We start from the raw sequence: 14,754 nt of genomic DNA, 5'->3' as shown, positions 1-14,754 counted from the left end.
ATCTGCAACCCGCACCGGGTTCGTAAATTAATTCAATAGTAAACCATTTCCTAAATTATAATATCATCATTGTTTACCAAATGTAAGTAGAATCTATTTAATTATTGTAATATTTTGGGCACGTAAAAGGTATTGTTTGTGTTACTTTTGAGAATTATGTTTGAAGGTTTTATTCCGGTTCAAATAGTTGATAAACCAACCATTTTGTCATTTAATTTTAACTGCTATTTAGTTATTAAATTATAGTTTTCTACCAAGTGGTTTGATTCTACCTCTCAAACAAGATCTCGGTAACGGCGTTTATCACAGTAATAAACTCACGTCTCGTTTAACTTGTTGGGCCAAAAAGGCTTTACAATTTAAACGTGACAATATTATTGCCGGTTTTCCTTGCAACTACATCATGATTTTCACTGCTTGCAATTAGAAAGGAATCATAAAAAAGATAATGCAAATTCACTCAAAGAACACGCCATTTTCAGTAGCATAAAAATAACTACTTACCCTAGAACGAATTCCTTCGAAATTTAATTTTGAGACTTTGTACAAACGTACAAACAACATTTTCTTAAAAATTCACTTGCAAGCTCAAGGAAAACATGAATATTTGCAAGTAGCATCTCCGTGCTTAGAAGTTTAAGTAAGCAAAATGTCAATGCAATGGAAAAAAATTAAATAAATTGTGATTAATGGAGTTTTAGTAATTTAAAGAGATTTTATACGCAAATATTCGCGTTAAAGCTCAACTAAAGCGTTCCTAGCTCGACAAAATTTCAATTTCGAATTTTCCATTAAATTCACTGACCGTTCCAGGCAAAGGTTATGCAGGTGCGTCTCCTGCTAATATCCAATCATGTTAGTAATTAATGTGCTTAGAGATCGCTAGTTGTATTTTTATTTTGAGTTCCTGTTAATTCAAACACTAAGCAATTTTAGTGGCAACGAATAAGCTTGTAACAATTTAAATATTTTCTTTAAAATGAGTAAAGTTTATTATCTCATTTGTTTCGAAAAATACAAAAAGTTGTTAAATACAAAGGTTTTAGAGAATATTGAGATGCATAGTTTTATATTACTTTTTTATTTTAGTTATAAACTTAGTTTAGTTAAGATAACAAAAACAAGGTCTTTTTCTTGGGCTTCCCTGTATGTAATTAAATAAAATGAAATAGTCAATTGAGGTAATTTAAGAAAGTTGAGTCTGAATGTGCTTAAAATTCTGGAAATATTTTGTAGAAGGAAAAAAAATATTTAATATAAATAATATTGTGAAATATTAGCTATTAGAAAAATTTGTCGAACCTTGATACGTATATCTGTAGGTAAAATACAGGTAACCGGTAAAATATACAGATGAGATAAAATTGATGTCAATTCATTGTCATCAAAAATGAAATATTCTTTGTAAGAAAGATTGTGATTTATAAAAACGTTTTGAAAGAATAAAAGTGGAAATGCCAGAGCTACTCATTATTTAACTTTAAACGACCATGACCATATTTTTTTTATTGTTGTTGGCAAGTGTCAAAAATAATAAACTTATAACTATAATGTAACGTAACATAATAATGTCCCCATACAAAACAAAAACAAAAAATATTATCTCTCTATCAGAACAGACAAGAGATTTTGAAATTCTCCACAAACCATTTGCATTTATCAAAATATATTCCTATAAATTATAGTAATATATATATAAACAATCTTTATTTCCAAGAAAAAACGGCTATCGACCATTACGGTCTTTCTGCCTATGTATACATGTTTTTTAATATGTACAGGTAATCTTATTTCTAATTAATATATACAAATTATACATTGAGAAAAAAAAAAAAGTTCTAATTAAAATGTTCTAACAGGGTGAGAGCGGGGAAAAGATAACGGGATTGTCTAGTCTGTCTGGTTATGCATAGTGGATTTACAATTGTCAAGTTGTTTGGGTTATTTTTCCACTTGGTTTGTAGTTGTATGAGTCTGTCAGTTATTTTAGTCATGTTCGTACGTTCGTAGAGAAGTTGGTTGGATGGGTTGTGTAGTGGGTTTGCAGGATGTCGTATTTTTTTATAGTAATATATTCGACGGAAAGAGATTTTCCTAATCATTGGCATTTATTTTAAAGTAGCTACTTTTAGTCGCGGTTTTGAGGCCGAAACTTTAATTGCTAGTTGGTTTAATGTGGCCTAAATGAAAAGCCAATTCAATTAATGGCCCTAGTTAACTTGCCTGAATTGACAGGAAGGTATTTAGAATCCTTGAACGGGTATTTGAAATTGACAATTAATTGAATTGGGTTACTTAACATTATTGAAATTTATAATGTACTGTTTAATACGAAAACGTTAATAAACATAACTCACGTACACCTTGATACGTGAGTTATGTTTATTAACTTTCGCTCAATTATATTTTTAATAAAATGTTTTTTTTATTATCAGTAGTGTTAGTAATTGACGCGATTGCCGTCGAACAAGCTGTGGAGTGTGACAAAGACACTTTTCGCATGCGTTAGGAACATTTTTTTCCTACTAGCGTTACGCAAAATATAGGAACGTTACAGAAATAGGAAATATTCCTGTAAAACTAGAAGAAACGTTCTTATGTCAGAATTTCCCTGGATTTTTCAGGCAAAGGAAGGAGAAGACTACTAAAAAGAAACGGACAGTCCATTATACTAAAAGTGGCGAGGTTGGGCATCAGTCGAGTGCGGGGAAGACACTTTCCGAACGTGATAAGAACATCATATTTTCTACAAGCGTTTTCCAAGAATTTAAAAATACAACAATTGATAATCCTGCGCCTTCCGATTTCTAGCCTCCAGCCTGTCTTCCTCTTTTCCTCTTTTCTGTCGGCGTCCATTTGAGGATCTGCTTAGGTATTCTAGTATCATCCATCCTCTCCACACGTCCATACCATATTAGTTGAGAAATAGACATAGTTTTCACAGTCGTATAATGAAAAAGCATTTAATTAAAATAATGACCACTAGATATTAGTTAATCTTCTTATACTGCTGTGTTTGCCATAACCACTTTGTCGCTACTTCCTTGATAAGACAATACCTGTTTTTACAATCATTTATTGTTAAAAATGAAAGGTCATAAAACAAAGTAACTTATAAATCTATTCATTAAACTTTTACATCCATAACACCAAAACAAACTAAAGAACGTTAGTTGAGGCATATCAGACAAAAGATCAAGTAATTGCCTTGTAAAGGCCATTCGCAAAAAACTCACCTAGGTGTTCATATAAATGGACGCCAATCAAAATGCGATTAGCGACCGGTATACATTAGCCGACCAAAGAAACATTAAGTTTTCACGCACAATGGCTCTATTGGAAAACGAGGCACGCGAGCCTCTAATAATATACGGTCCAATAAACTAACATGGAACGACCGCAAGTTCTTTTACTTTTAATGGAAAATTCCAAGTTTCTTTGAGGGCGATTATTTTTAACCACCAAGTAATAGCTTTAGTTTCGGGTCGGTTCGTTTCTTAGTTTATTATTACGGCAAAGAGAAACTAAATATTTCGGTTAGGTAGTGGTCTGGCACAACACTATATAGATTGTTCGAAATAGATTCTGAGTAATACAAAATAAGCAAGAGAGGTTTGGTGAAAGCAAAGCGATCCCAAGTAAATAAACCCAGCCTCAAATTTACATTAAATCTCGATAGTTGGAGGACTTTGCGGTTAATATCTAGGCAATATCGTTATTTACATAAAAGCCCAGTAGATGGTTGTGTTAGAGGTTTCTCAGATTTGGGGACCAAAGCAGTAAAATTATTATAACCAATTACTGAATTAATTACAGTGATGTGGATGGAAACGAAATGTTGGAACACACACAAACCAAACGGAGAAAAATGTGTGTGTCTGTAAGCCGACATTTCAAAAGGATGTATTATTCTTCGATTCGCAATATTTAACGTCCAGGTCTCAGAGGCAAATGTGGCAATAGGAAAGTTTAAGAAATGTATTAATTTTAGTTTGTAGCATTGAGATATTTCAGAGTCTTTTCATATTCGAGGTACGTTCTATGACCAGTTTGATTTCATCGTCACAGCCACTTTTGTTTGTGATAAGTTATCCTAGATAGTTAAATTTCTCAATCACTTCAAAACCGTCGATCTGTGTAACATTTGCAGGGTTGCGGTATATTATTCTAATTTTTGTTTATTTTGTTCAACCTAAGACCTTATTTGCTGATCCTGTACTTACAACTTTCTCATGATTTCCATGAGTTCTACCGAACAAGCATAATTAAAGTGTCATCTCCATCTGCATATATAAAGTTAGTAATTCTCTTTCCTTCTATGTGATGAATATTAATTTAATATTGATTCGCCAGTCTTGCAAGAACTTTTCTCATTGGATGATGTATCATCCGTATATGTACAGGGTGTTCCAATAAGTAATCTGTGTAGTAAATGTGGCCACGAGAAAATGCTGGAAATAATTTTCAGCATTCTAAATCCACCGCTACGTTTCAGTACTACTAAAATGAAAAATTTCCGAAAACTTTAAGAATTTAAATGGAATATAGCAACAATACTATGAACGTAATTGTTTGTTCTCGACGAACAATTCTTCTATCTCTTCGTATGAAGTGGTGAGGATGGTTCAAAGGTTGCTTTGACAGAAATGGAATATCTCGAAAACGGCTGATCGTAAAGACTTTGTGGTGTGACTGTGAAGCGTGAAAGTGTGAACAATCTTAATCAAATTAGCTGTAAAATCTCTGAGAAACCCCTTCTAGGAACAGAATATGAACTTACACAGTCAAATTATTAGTAGGATGGCAAAAATTTTTGTGTATGGGTACGTATAATCGAAAAACAAACTTTCCAATTGAGTTATCTACATGAACTGCTCTATTCTAGGTTTATTAACAAAAATGTGCATCAGGGCGTTTAGTGACAAGTAGGTTAATTGCTAATGAACCAAACTTGTTTATTTGTACACTGAACGTTTGTATTAATTATTTATTCACACTTTAAGGTATTGTATACATTGTCTTCAAGTGAAAAAATTAGGTACAATAGGTGGCAGCAAAGAAAACTGGTTTTACCACATAAACAGTGTTTGTTCTACAGGTTGAGTGTGAGTGGGTGAACCTTTCACAATGCTAAAAACAACTTTGTCTTACTAACGTAATGTTTGTTTGGATAATAGTGGAGTACCAAATTAGCAAAGGTAGTAGGTGAAATGTAGTGATTGAAAGTCTCTAAAAAGAAGCAATTTGCTTCTAATCCAATACAACCATTTGACAGGACATACCAATCAAATGTGAAATCCAGTTACACATGACTTCCTCGTAGGTGCTAATAGAGCTAATTAAATATCAGTACCTACTTACCTTACCCTGTAGAACTAGGAAAAAAAATTGATAATCAGTTATAAAGAATACCTTTTTATTAACATTATTCAATATAAAACCACTTAAACACTATGGTGTGTTGACAACACTACAAAACAAAAGGATACAATAAAACTAGCAGTCACTAAATCACATCACTTTTGAGGTAAGTATTTGCCCTCTTTTGGGGGTCAATGCTGTATAATGGAGCAACTTTTCTTCAAAGATCTGCAGGCCTTCGTTGTCCACTGTTTTCATCACTTTAAATCATCAAAACAGTTTTGGGGAAATATCTCCCTCAAATAATCTTTTAGGGCAAAAGTGCCCTGATGCAATCTTGTAGGGAATTTAATTCGCTTCGACTCTTCTTATTACACTTTTTTGTTTTTTTTTTGTCAAATAACCTAGTTATGCACTCGTTTCATTATTAAAAACAGTTTGAAGTGTTATGAAAAGGCTTGAGATAGGTGATTCGATCGTTCTCATTAAATAATTGCAAGCAAAACCAGTGTTTTGTTAAAGAACTTAGTTACAAAGTAAATAAGTTAGGTAGAGACATTGAACGATGTTTTTCCGAATTTTAGAGCCGTTTTGCGTCTTGTCAAACCTACGGTATTAAAAAAATTACAAGTTGATATCCGAAAATGGTATAATACAATAATGGCAGAAGTTTCTCAAGTTTGAGAAATAATAAAGCACTAAAATTATTAAATCAATTACTGAATTGAAACATTGATATGGAAACAAAATGTTGGAAATACATCACATATTCAATTACTGCGTCCAAAAAAGCAGACGAATTTAAAATATAAAACCAACACAATGTCAGCGAAATACTCGGATTAATAACGGCACAATATATTTTAATATACATATTTCACGGGAAACGGTGACAGAATAGCATAAAAAAGCTAAACTGTATAAGCGTATCTTTTGTATTTAGCTGTTAAAATATTAGTCACTCTACCGGCATGGAAAATTTGACACCACACGAGAGAGAGAACAAACTGAAAATTAAACGCAGAAATGATGTGACCGCCAGACAATGGAGAAGCGGTTTTATTTTCAGCTGCTCGGAATGGAAAACGAACATGAAAATGCTGTTTCGTTATTGTTTTTAACGTATATCCCTGTACGTTCGAGATCTTTTGTTACGCTCGACGAATAAAGTGCATTTACTAGTACTTTCAGTTTTTGCCCTATTTCGAATACGTCATCGACGAATAAAGAGTTTCATTAGGCACTTGAAAATGTTAATTGTCTTCCGAGTTGACTTGTGGTTGGGGTGAAATAGATTTGAAAATTACCCAGGCACAAAATCAAATTTCCCACTAAAAAAATAAGTGAATTATGTGGGAAAATGCTGATAACGTTTGAAAGTCAAGTATTTAGGGCTAGTTACGCAAATTTTCGTGCTTTGAGATTTTTTAGATTTCAATCAAGTACAAGTTATTTGAATTATTTTGAAGTAAAGGGATGGATCAAAGTTATTTAAGCTTATTAGGGACAAGTTATTAAACTTGAGTAAAATATTTCAGCTAAAGTACCGCCGTAGTATCATACCGAGGGTCTGGGTTCCAAGCTTATTAAGGAGCCCCAAAGTACATTAAATTTTATTAAAAAGTTTAAGTATGACGCATTTATCGTGAAAAACCCTGTATATGAATTAAAATAGAAATAGTCACGTTACTTTTGTAGGTGAATTTAATAGTTAACATTAAGGGCCAATTACACCGACATATTTAAGGGCACCCTAGATTAGGTTTTAATTTGACTATGACATTTTGCACATGATCTGTCACAATCAAATCACAACTTAGCCTAGGTGAACCTTAGGGTGCCCTTAATTACGTCGATGCAATCCACCATAAATATGATAACGTAACTGCAAGGATGCTATTTTAACTGTAAGAAGAGTCAAGTGATGTTCAAAATTCTATTCGATGCTCGAAAATAATCACGTGACATCGGAAGAAAATTTGATAACAGTCAAACACAAGAAGAGCGGAAAAATGAGTTGATATGATTGAACTAGTTAATTGATCAAAAATTTTAATAGAAGAGGTTGATTTCAAAGACCACATCCAACCAAAGAGAAGTTAATTCTATCAACGTGAGAAAAGAGCGAAAAAATGTGTTGAGCACACAAAAACAGCGCGTTTCAATGTAATGCATCAGGTTTTGGGATCATCATCAGGATAGAAAAATAATAATAAAAATCATTGGTTAAAACCTCCCTGTCCCAAATTCAGTCAAACTTCCAAACACGAGGAAAAGTTAAATTAAATTATTCACTTTTGATTGTACATACATACGCATAATTCTCGCCGTTATGATAGCCACTTTACTAACGTATCACTTATGTAAGTTTGCAGGTCGGTAAATCAAAATCCACTTTCGGAGTACTTCAGTAATTATATTAAGCCAATTACGTGGCAGTGAATAACCTTAACGTGTACAGCAGAGAATAAATCAGTTCTGCCTAATTTACTCCCTAGAGAAACCTTATTGCAGTCAAACAGGTCAAACCCTATGACTGCCGTTTAATTTCATATGACGTAAATTGGCTCGGTTGCCGATAAAGATCTTTCATGTCGCAAAACCCGTATTTTATGTCGTCGCCGTTCGCGCGTTCCTGTTTGCGTTTTAATGCGTTTTAATTTTGTTTGTCGGACCTCAGAATGTACCTATATGAAGGATCATGTTTATTGGGAACACCATATTGTCCCATTTTGTTTATTTCGTGTACTTCGATCTTCCAAATATCTTAGATTTGCCACCAATTCTTGAAAACAGAGGACGGAGTTTCCAAGAGAAGTGTTGATAAAATGCAATAGTTGTTGTAATTGTTAAGGGAGTTCTTGTTGAGAAACAAACAAAATATACAGTGTGGTGTTTGAGTGGTGTCAGAAGTGGGATTGGAGATCCAGGAAGACAATGAAAGAAGAACTTCAAAGTAAGAAGAATCCAACGAACCTGCAAAAAGTGGACTGTGGTTGAATGCCAAGTGCAAAAATGGAGGACGCAGTGAAACAGCATTAATAAAGATGATGAAGGAAATTAAAGCCAGCCAAGTAAGTCAGAATAGCAAGCAAGTCAGGACAGCAAGTTGGAGGAAATTAAAGCAAACCAGATAAGTCAAAATCAATTTGATGCCAAATTAGAAGAGATGAAGTCAAGTCAAGACCAGAAGTTTGATGACATCAAAGACCAACTAAAGGACCAGTTTGAGCAACAAGTGCAAAAGTTAGATTTTGTGATTACCGAAATGAAAAGTGAGAGGGAACACAGGATGGAAACCTTTGAGGGCAAAGTTACCCACACCATTGAAGAAGTGACGAATGGGGCGAATAGGCGGTGGAAGAACTTGTTCAGAAACTACAAGAGGAAGTTGACAAACTGCAAGAAAAGTTCTTAAAGCCAACTTTAGTCGCCAGTACTAATGCTTGTTCCAAAATTAAACCTCCAGTTTACGATGGTAAGACCTCTGGGCTGATTTACAAGAAGCATTACATACTCGTTGAATAATATACTATTACCACCGTGAGTATTATGTAATGGCTATAACTACTCACTTGATGAATTACAACACACGCATCCATGCTCGTTTATTATTATACTATTTTTTTTAAGTCTGTTAAACGTAAATTTTTCTATTATATTTTACATTTTGGCAACAATCAACGGACTAAAAACTAGTCCAAGTAATAAAATTTAATTGGTGAAATTCGCTAATGGATCACGTTGAAAACTGAACGCAGTTAAACTGCTACTCCAAGCCCTCGTGAATAATTATAGCGATTAATTTTATTGGTCGAAGTTGATTAATTTTTCTACTTCCACGCTAGAGCCGAATAAAGCCTTTCGGGAGGGTTGCCGATTGTGTTGAAAAGATCTTTTATCGCTGGAACATTTTAAATTCCCATTATCTCGACGGTTCTTTCTCCATCGTTGTTGGACTGCAAAAGTTTGCACTGAAACAATTGGAGCTGAGAGCAAACCTCCAGGTCCTGGGCACACACATGTTAATTATTCCCCATTAGCTAAAATCAATATTTGGGATATGCTTCATTTTGTGCGGTTTAATTAAATCTTTAAGCCCCTAAAGGGCTGATAAATGGACCGCACTAATACGGATGTCAAGCAATTAGAATTTAAGCTTTTGCCGTTTGGTTTTCAGTTTCTGATAAAGCGAAATCCATGAATTATAAATTGTTGACTGTTAATGAGGTAAAAGTTTAATATTTGGAAAGCTTTTAACTTTGCTTATAACATGCGATATGTATAAAGCCCGAGTAAATAATGAAAAATTTTTTTAATCATACTGAATATCTCACATTAATTTTGAAGTGGTGCTGACTAGTTCAAAATTATAGGTAATTAAGTTCAATTAATGGCCAAACTGTAATTTGAACTAAATAATATTTAAATCCTGTGTAAAACAGCATTTAAGTAACTTTGTTAGTCCTGGGAAGGAATTTACACATCATATTGACTGCGTTTAATCGACACTAATTTTTAGATTTCAAAATTCCTTGAAAATATCAATACATTTTAAATTTTCAATGGTTCAAAACGACACTCAACAGCAACATTTGACTGTAATCTGTTCAACTTTGATCATCTTTTCATTACTAAATAAATAATACTCAAATTAATTAATTTAGTAGCTAGTTTAGATTAATTAAGCAGTCTTTGCGAAACGTTAACGGGAATGAACCTTTCGTCGGACTTCATAATTGGATTCGTAGAAGAAAGACGTTTCGTCAACGTGGAAGATTGATGGTGATTGGGCCAGTCTTTCTCGTTTAAGAGGGCCTAAGTTATAACGTCTTTTAAAATAATATTAACATAATTTGCAGTGTTGCGATAACTTTATTGATGGACTTTCTGACTGTGAATGACGAAGCTTTTATGGGAAAATTAGCTTTGTCTGGCTTTTGCCCTTTATGCGAAAATATGCATTATGTGTAGTATTAATTTTAAATAGTTATTAGACAAACTGTTTAGTGTTCTAAATTTAGTAAAACTAAAATGTATGTACAAGGTGACTGAAGAAAAATTGAAAAATACTAATCCAATACTTTTGTCCTATTTTATTTTTAGGTAATTTCTTCATATACCAGGTGACCAAAGTTTAAGCAACAAATTTTGTGTTTTTTATTCGTTATTTTGGATTACTGCGTAAATCTCTAGGTCTACTTGATGTTAAACATCATGTGATTCAAGAAATTTTGTAATAGTTCGAATTGCATTTGAAACCACTAGTTTACTAGCTCTTCCTCAAAACATAAATTGCTGTTTTTCATAAAAAATAAATATATCCACCATGACAATTGATTTACTGTCCCCATTTTATATAATCCAACTCGCAAAAATACTGTTAGTATAAACATAAAGGGGTTATTATTTTTTAAAACTTTAACTTAATTCGAGAAGTTTGAAAACTCCTAGCCGTCATCGATCTCAAACTGTTTTTACAATACTTACATTTAGAAATAATTGAAGGCACTTTTGTTTCAGTTTCAGATTGACTTGAAATACAGCTTCATAAAATGTAAGTGTATTGAATATTGAACACACTGTAACCCACTGAATAGACAATTTCTAAACCTAAGAATTATGAACTAAAGATTAGAGTAAGATATGCTGGTATTATAACAGAAGTTCAAACGTTCCTCCATCCAGGTGTTAAATCTGGCGATCATGGTAGCCTCTGATCTGACAGGACCCAAAGTTGTCATATACAATAGCAGAAATTATTTTTAAATTGTGGATTGTCGTCGTCATCTTTTTTTTGAAGTAATACTACATGTTCCTTTCATCATCAACGTGAGTGTTAATAATTTCTTGATTTACAAGTGATTCGTTAAGTTTCTGCAAAATATTCGATATGCCAATTTTCTATTGTTTAGTAGTACCAATCAGAAACTAAAGCTAAATCTGCATTGATTTCAAATGTCTTTATCTTGGTGTTATATGTTATTATTTATTCCAGCACTACTAATATACACTTTGTCGGTTCAAATGACATATTCACTAAATCTGTGATTTTGTTCTGTCTGATACAAGTATCAACAACACCAAAACAGTCTTTTTTCTGTATCGTTTGGAAGAAGATGTTGTTTCCTTATCTTATAGGGTTTAAACTTGTGCTTCTTCTTCAAAACAAATAGCAAAAAAATAGCAAATCTACAAAAGTTATAAAAAGAATCGTAGTCTACACCAAAAAGTAGTTTAATAATAATGTAAAAGTTACTTTCAACAAACTCTTATAACCAAAGTTACATGGACTTCTACAAAATGTCAAAAAAACCCAAAATTAAGTAATTACAAAAAAAAACAAAAGACGTCTAGCGGGATTCCATATGAAAATCATCAAATTAGGTCACCCTGTATTTTTGACGATACAGGGTGGTTCATAAAGGCGTGACACATAAAAAATTAGTATTTTTTTAAATAGAACCTCATATTTTTTAATACATTTTGAGATTCTCCATGAAAATCTAAAACTTTTTTGTTAATAATGTCATATACCTAAACAAAAGTCGGAGGTAAAAATTAAAAATATATAAATAAATCGCACACTATTAAGATTTGATATATGATGTACTTTGTAAAGAAGTTAATAAAGTGTTTTGTAAACGTATTAGAAAAAAAAATAATTCACAGGGGATTCACCATTTAAAATGTAATTTTTGGCTAACTACTCTAAATACTACGTATTTAACAGACATCTTGTAAGAAATCTTTAATGACTTATTTGGGTAAAACAGTTTTCTCTCGATTTTGCTTCATTGGTAATCTTTCAACGGTATGTATGAAAATATGTCTAAGTCAGTTCGAATTCTTTCTAAGAAAACGCGAGCAACACCCAGATAAGAAAGCACAAAAAATTGGATTAATAATTAAATTTGGTTTCAGCTGTAACCATAAAATAAGAATTGTAGTGTAATTCGAACAAGTTATGGTTGTTTAAATGTTAATAGTTAAACATTTTAAGACATCCTGTATGAAGCTTGATATACAAGCAGTGTCCAAAACATGTCCTGCATTTGCGACAACTTGTACATTTTGGATATCACTATTAAAACGTACCCAAAAATAATGTCCTTTTATAAACTAAATAGTAGAGTAAAGAAATGATTTACTATTATTATATCTAAAGTGAAAAACTTACATTTTAGTCGATTGGCCAGAAAATCCCGCCACTTTGTCTGATTTCTAGTACTTAAGACAACAAAGAGCCGAAAAAAACCCAAATCTACTGGTATTCAAAACACATTTGGTCCAAACAACCAAACCGATTGAAGTCTAGAAAAATCAACATTTGAGACGTTCTTGAAATGTGATTACTTTTTACGAAGAAAAGCACGACGTCGATGACGACCGAAACAGACGTCGCGACGAGCGTCCGAAGCGTCCCGAAACGTTTCAACCTCTGAATGCTATTCCGGGTCTGCAGGGCTGCACTCTGGATGTTGTGACGTAGCCCGGGGGGCGCAGAGGGGACTCATTCAGTTTCGGATATTGTTCGAGATTATAATAACGATCTGCAGTTTCTTTTTTGGAGAGCCGCATGGTCCTCGTTAGTTGATTGAAATGGGGGCCCCACTCCTCATTAACGCGGTGTTAATGGCAGGCGTTTAGATCTTCAAAGGGGATGATGAAGAAAAGCTGTTATTTATTTGACCAGTCAGCAAGAAAGATAATGAATTGTTCGGATCGATAAAACGTGATTTTGAAACAAAATTGTAGTAAAACTAATCATTTTCAGAAAATTAAATACATATTAAAAATTGGTAAGTGCGGTAAAATTATACACACATTATACATAAAATCATATTTAATGTATAATGTCATACACCTACCTATATCAGTTTCTGAGATATTTATCATTTTATGTGAAAAAAAAAAACGTTTTTTTTTTCTTAATTTTGAGTTTTGTTGTGTTAAACAAGTTTAGTTCCAAGAGTGAGTGCAGAAAAACGTGAAAAATAATGATGAAAATGATCAAAACATATAAAGTCAAGTTTTTCAAACGGAACATCCCTATTTTTATATTTTTATCTTGTTTCCCGTTTATAATTAGTGCGAATTTGTATTATAAGGTACTTATTTGGAAAGTTGAGACTTTTTAGAATAATCACAAATAAATAAATTTCTGCAAAAAATACAACACAACAATAGAAATTCAACGAGCACGTAATGATAGCTATTACTGACCAAGAGAAGTTTGTTGAAATTATTGAGTGAGTAATAGCCATTACATGAGTGTAGAATACTATACCTTTTCTACGACTGGTATATCGCCTTCATCTGCTATTTTTCGGTTTGGTACCGGACAATTTGACAGCTATAGCAAAAATCAAAGTAAATTGAGTTTCGTTGTTTTATACCTCCATGGGATTAAATTTGACAGTTTTCTGGTTTAGGGCAGAACTGTAACTGACTGAAAGCTATAAAATACGTTTAGTACTGATTTAACTGGATTTTAAGAGTGGGTTGTACGTGGTTTTACAGCTTTATGGAGAGGAACAGTTGTTATATTTAAAAATAGACTAAAAATTAAGTCAAAAACACACAACTAAATGTTATAAATGTCAAAAATGTACTGAGGGCAACGTTACAATCAAATAATTTATGTTTCTGTCTAATTATTACGTCACTGTATTTTACTTTGAATTTTGCTATATAATGGTGATGTCCGCGGATGGGATAAACCAGTAGGTAAGTTATAGCCGTGACTAATAACGCATTACTTACAGGTAGGTAATGGGTGTTATTGTCTATTCAAAACTAATAAGTAATAAGCATGTTATTAAACAGTCATAAAAATATAATATAAAAATATTCCAAATTTACTTCACTCTGTATTTATAGTTAAATAACTCAGTTATTTGATATTTTTACTGGATCCACAAATTGATTTTGAGAATGTCAAATTCAGTTCACTCTGTATTTATTATTATATAAACTATTTATTTCACATTTTTGAACACAACCGAATAACAGGGTTTGAAAAGTACCAAATAACTCAGCTATTTGATATTATTACTATAAGCACTGTATTGGTGGTAAAAGTTATTAATTTAGTCCTCTGTATTTATACCTAAATAAGGCAGTTATTTGACATTCTTGTCCTAATTTTAGTCAGGGAACCAGATAGTCAGGGAAAATTAGTAGAAAATAGAAGTGTTCCATTTAAACAACTTGACTTTTTAAAACTCATATTTGCGGCTAGTTATTACCACTTTGTATTATTATTTTCGACTTCTTTGCATCCACTTTTAGAACCAACTTTGTTTAACACAACCAAATACAAAAACCAAGAAATAAACGTCTCCTCCTATGCAAAATTCAGAATTGTTTTAGGTATTCCAAAGAGTCAAA

At 32.6% G+C, this 14,754-nt stretch overlaps 1 protein-coding gene across 2 annotated transcripts in view; it reads right to left on the bottom strand.

The window, feature by feature from the left end:
- The window catches only part of LOC145727948 (uncharacterized), an 89,933-nt gene extending 77,146 nt beyond the window's left edge, over window positions 1–12,787 (bottom strand). For both annotated transcript variants that reach the window (XM_081977815.1, XM_081977824.1), the window contains exon 1: window positions 12,542–12,787. In XM_081977815.1, coding sequence (XP_081833941.1) covers window positions 12,542–12,543 — 2 coding nt within the window. In that variant the 5' untranslated portion in view covers window positions 12,544–12,787. The remainder of the gene's footprint in view (window positions 1–12,541) is intronic.
- Between the last annotated feature and the right edge of the window lie 1,967 nt (window positions 12,788–14,754).

This window comes from Ips typographus, linkage group LG1 (genome assembly GCF_016097725.1).
Source record: "Ips typographus isolate SLU linkage group LG1, UJ_Ityp_2.0, whole genome shotgun sequence".
Taxonomy (NCBI): Eukaryota; Metazoa; Arthropoda; class Insecta; order Coleoptera; family Curculionidae; genus Ips; species Ips typographus.
Note: the sequence above shows the minus strand (reverse complement) of the source record. Positions and strands in the feature narration are given on the sequence as shown.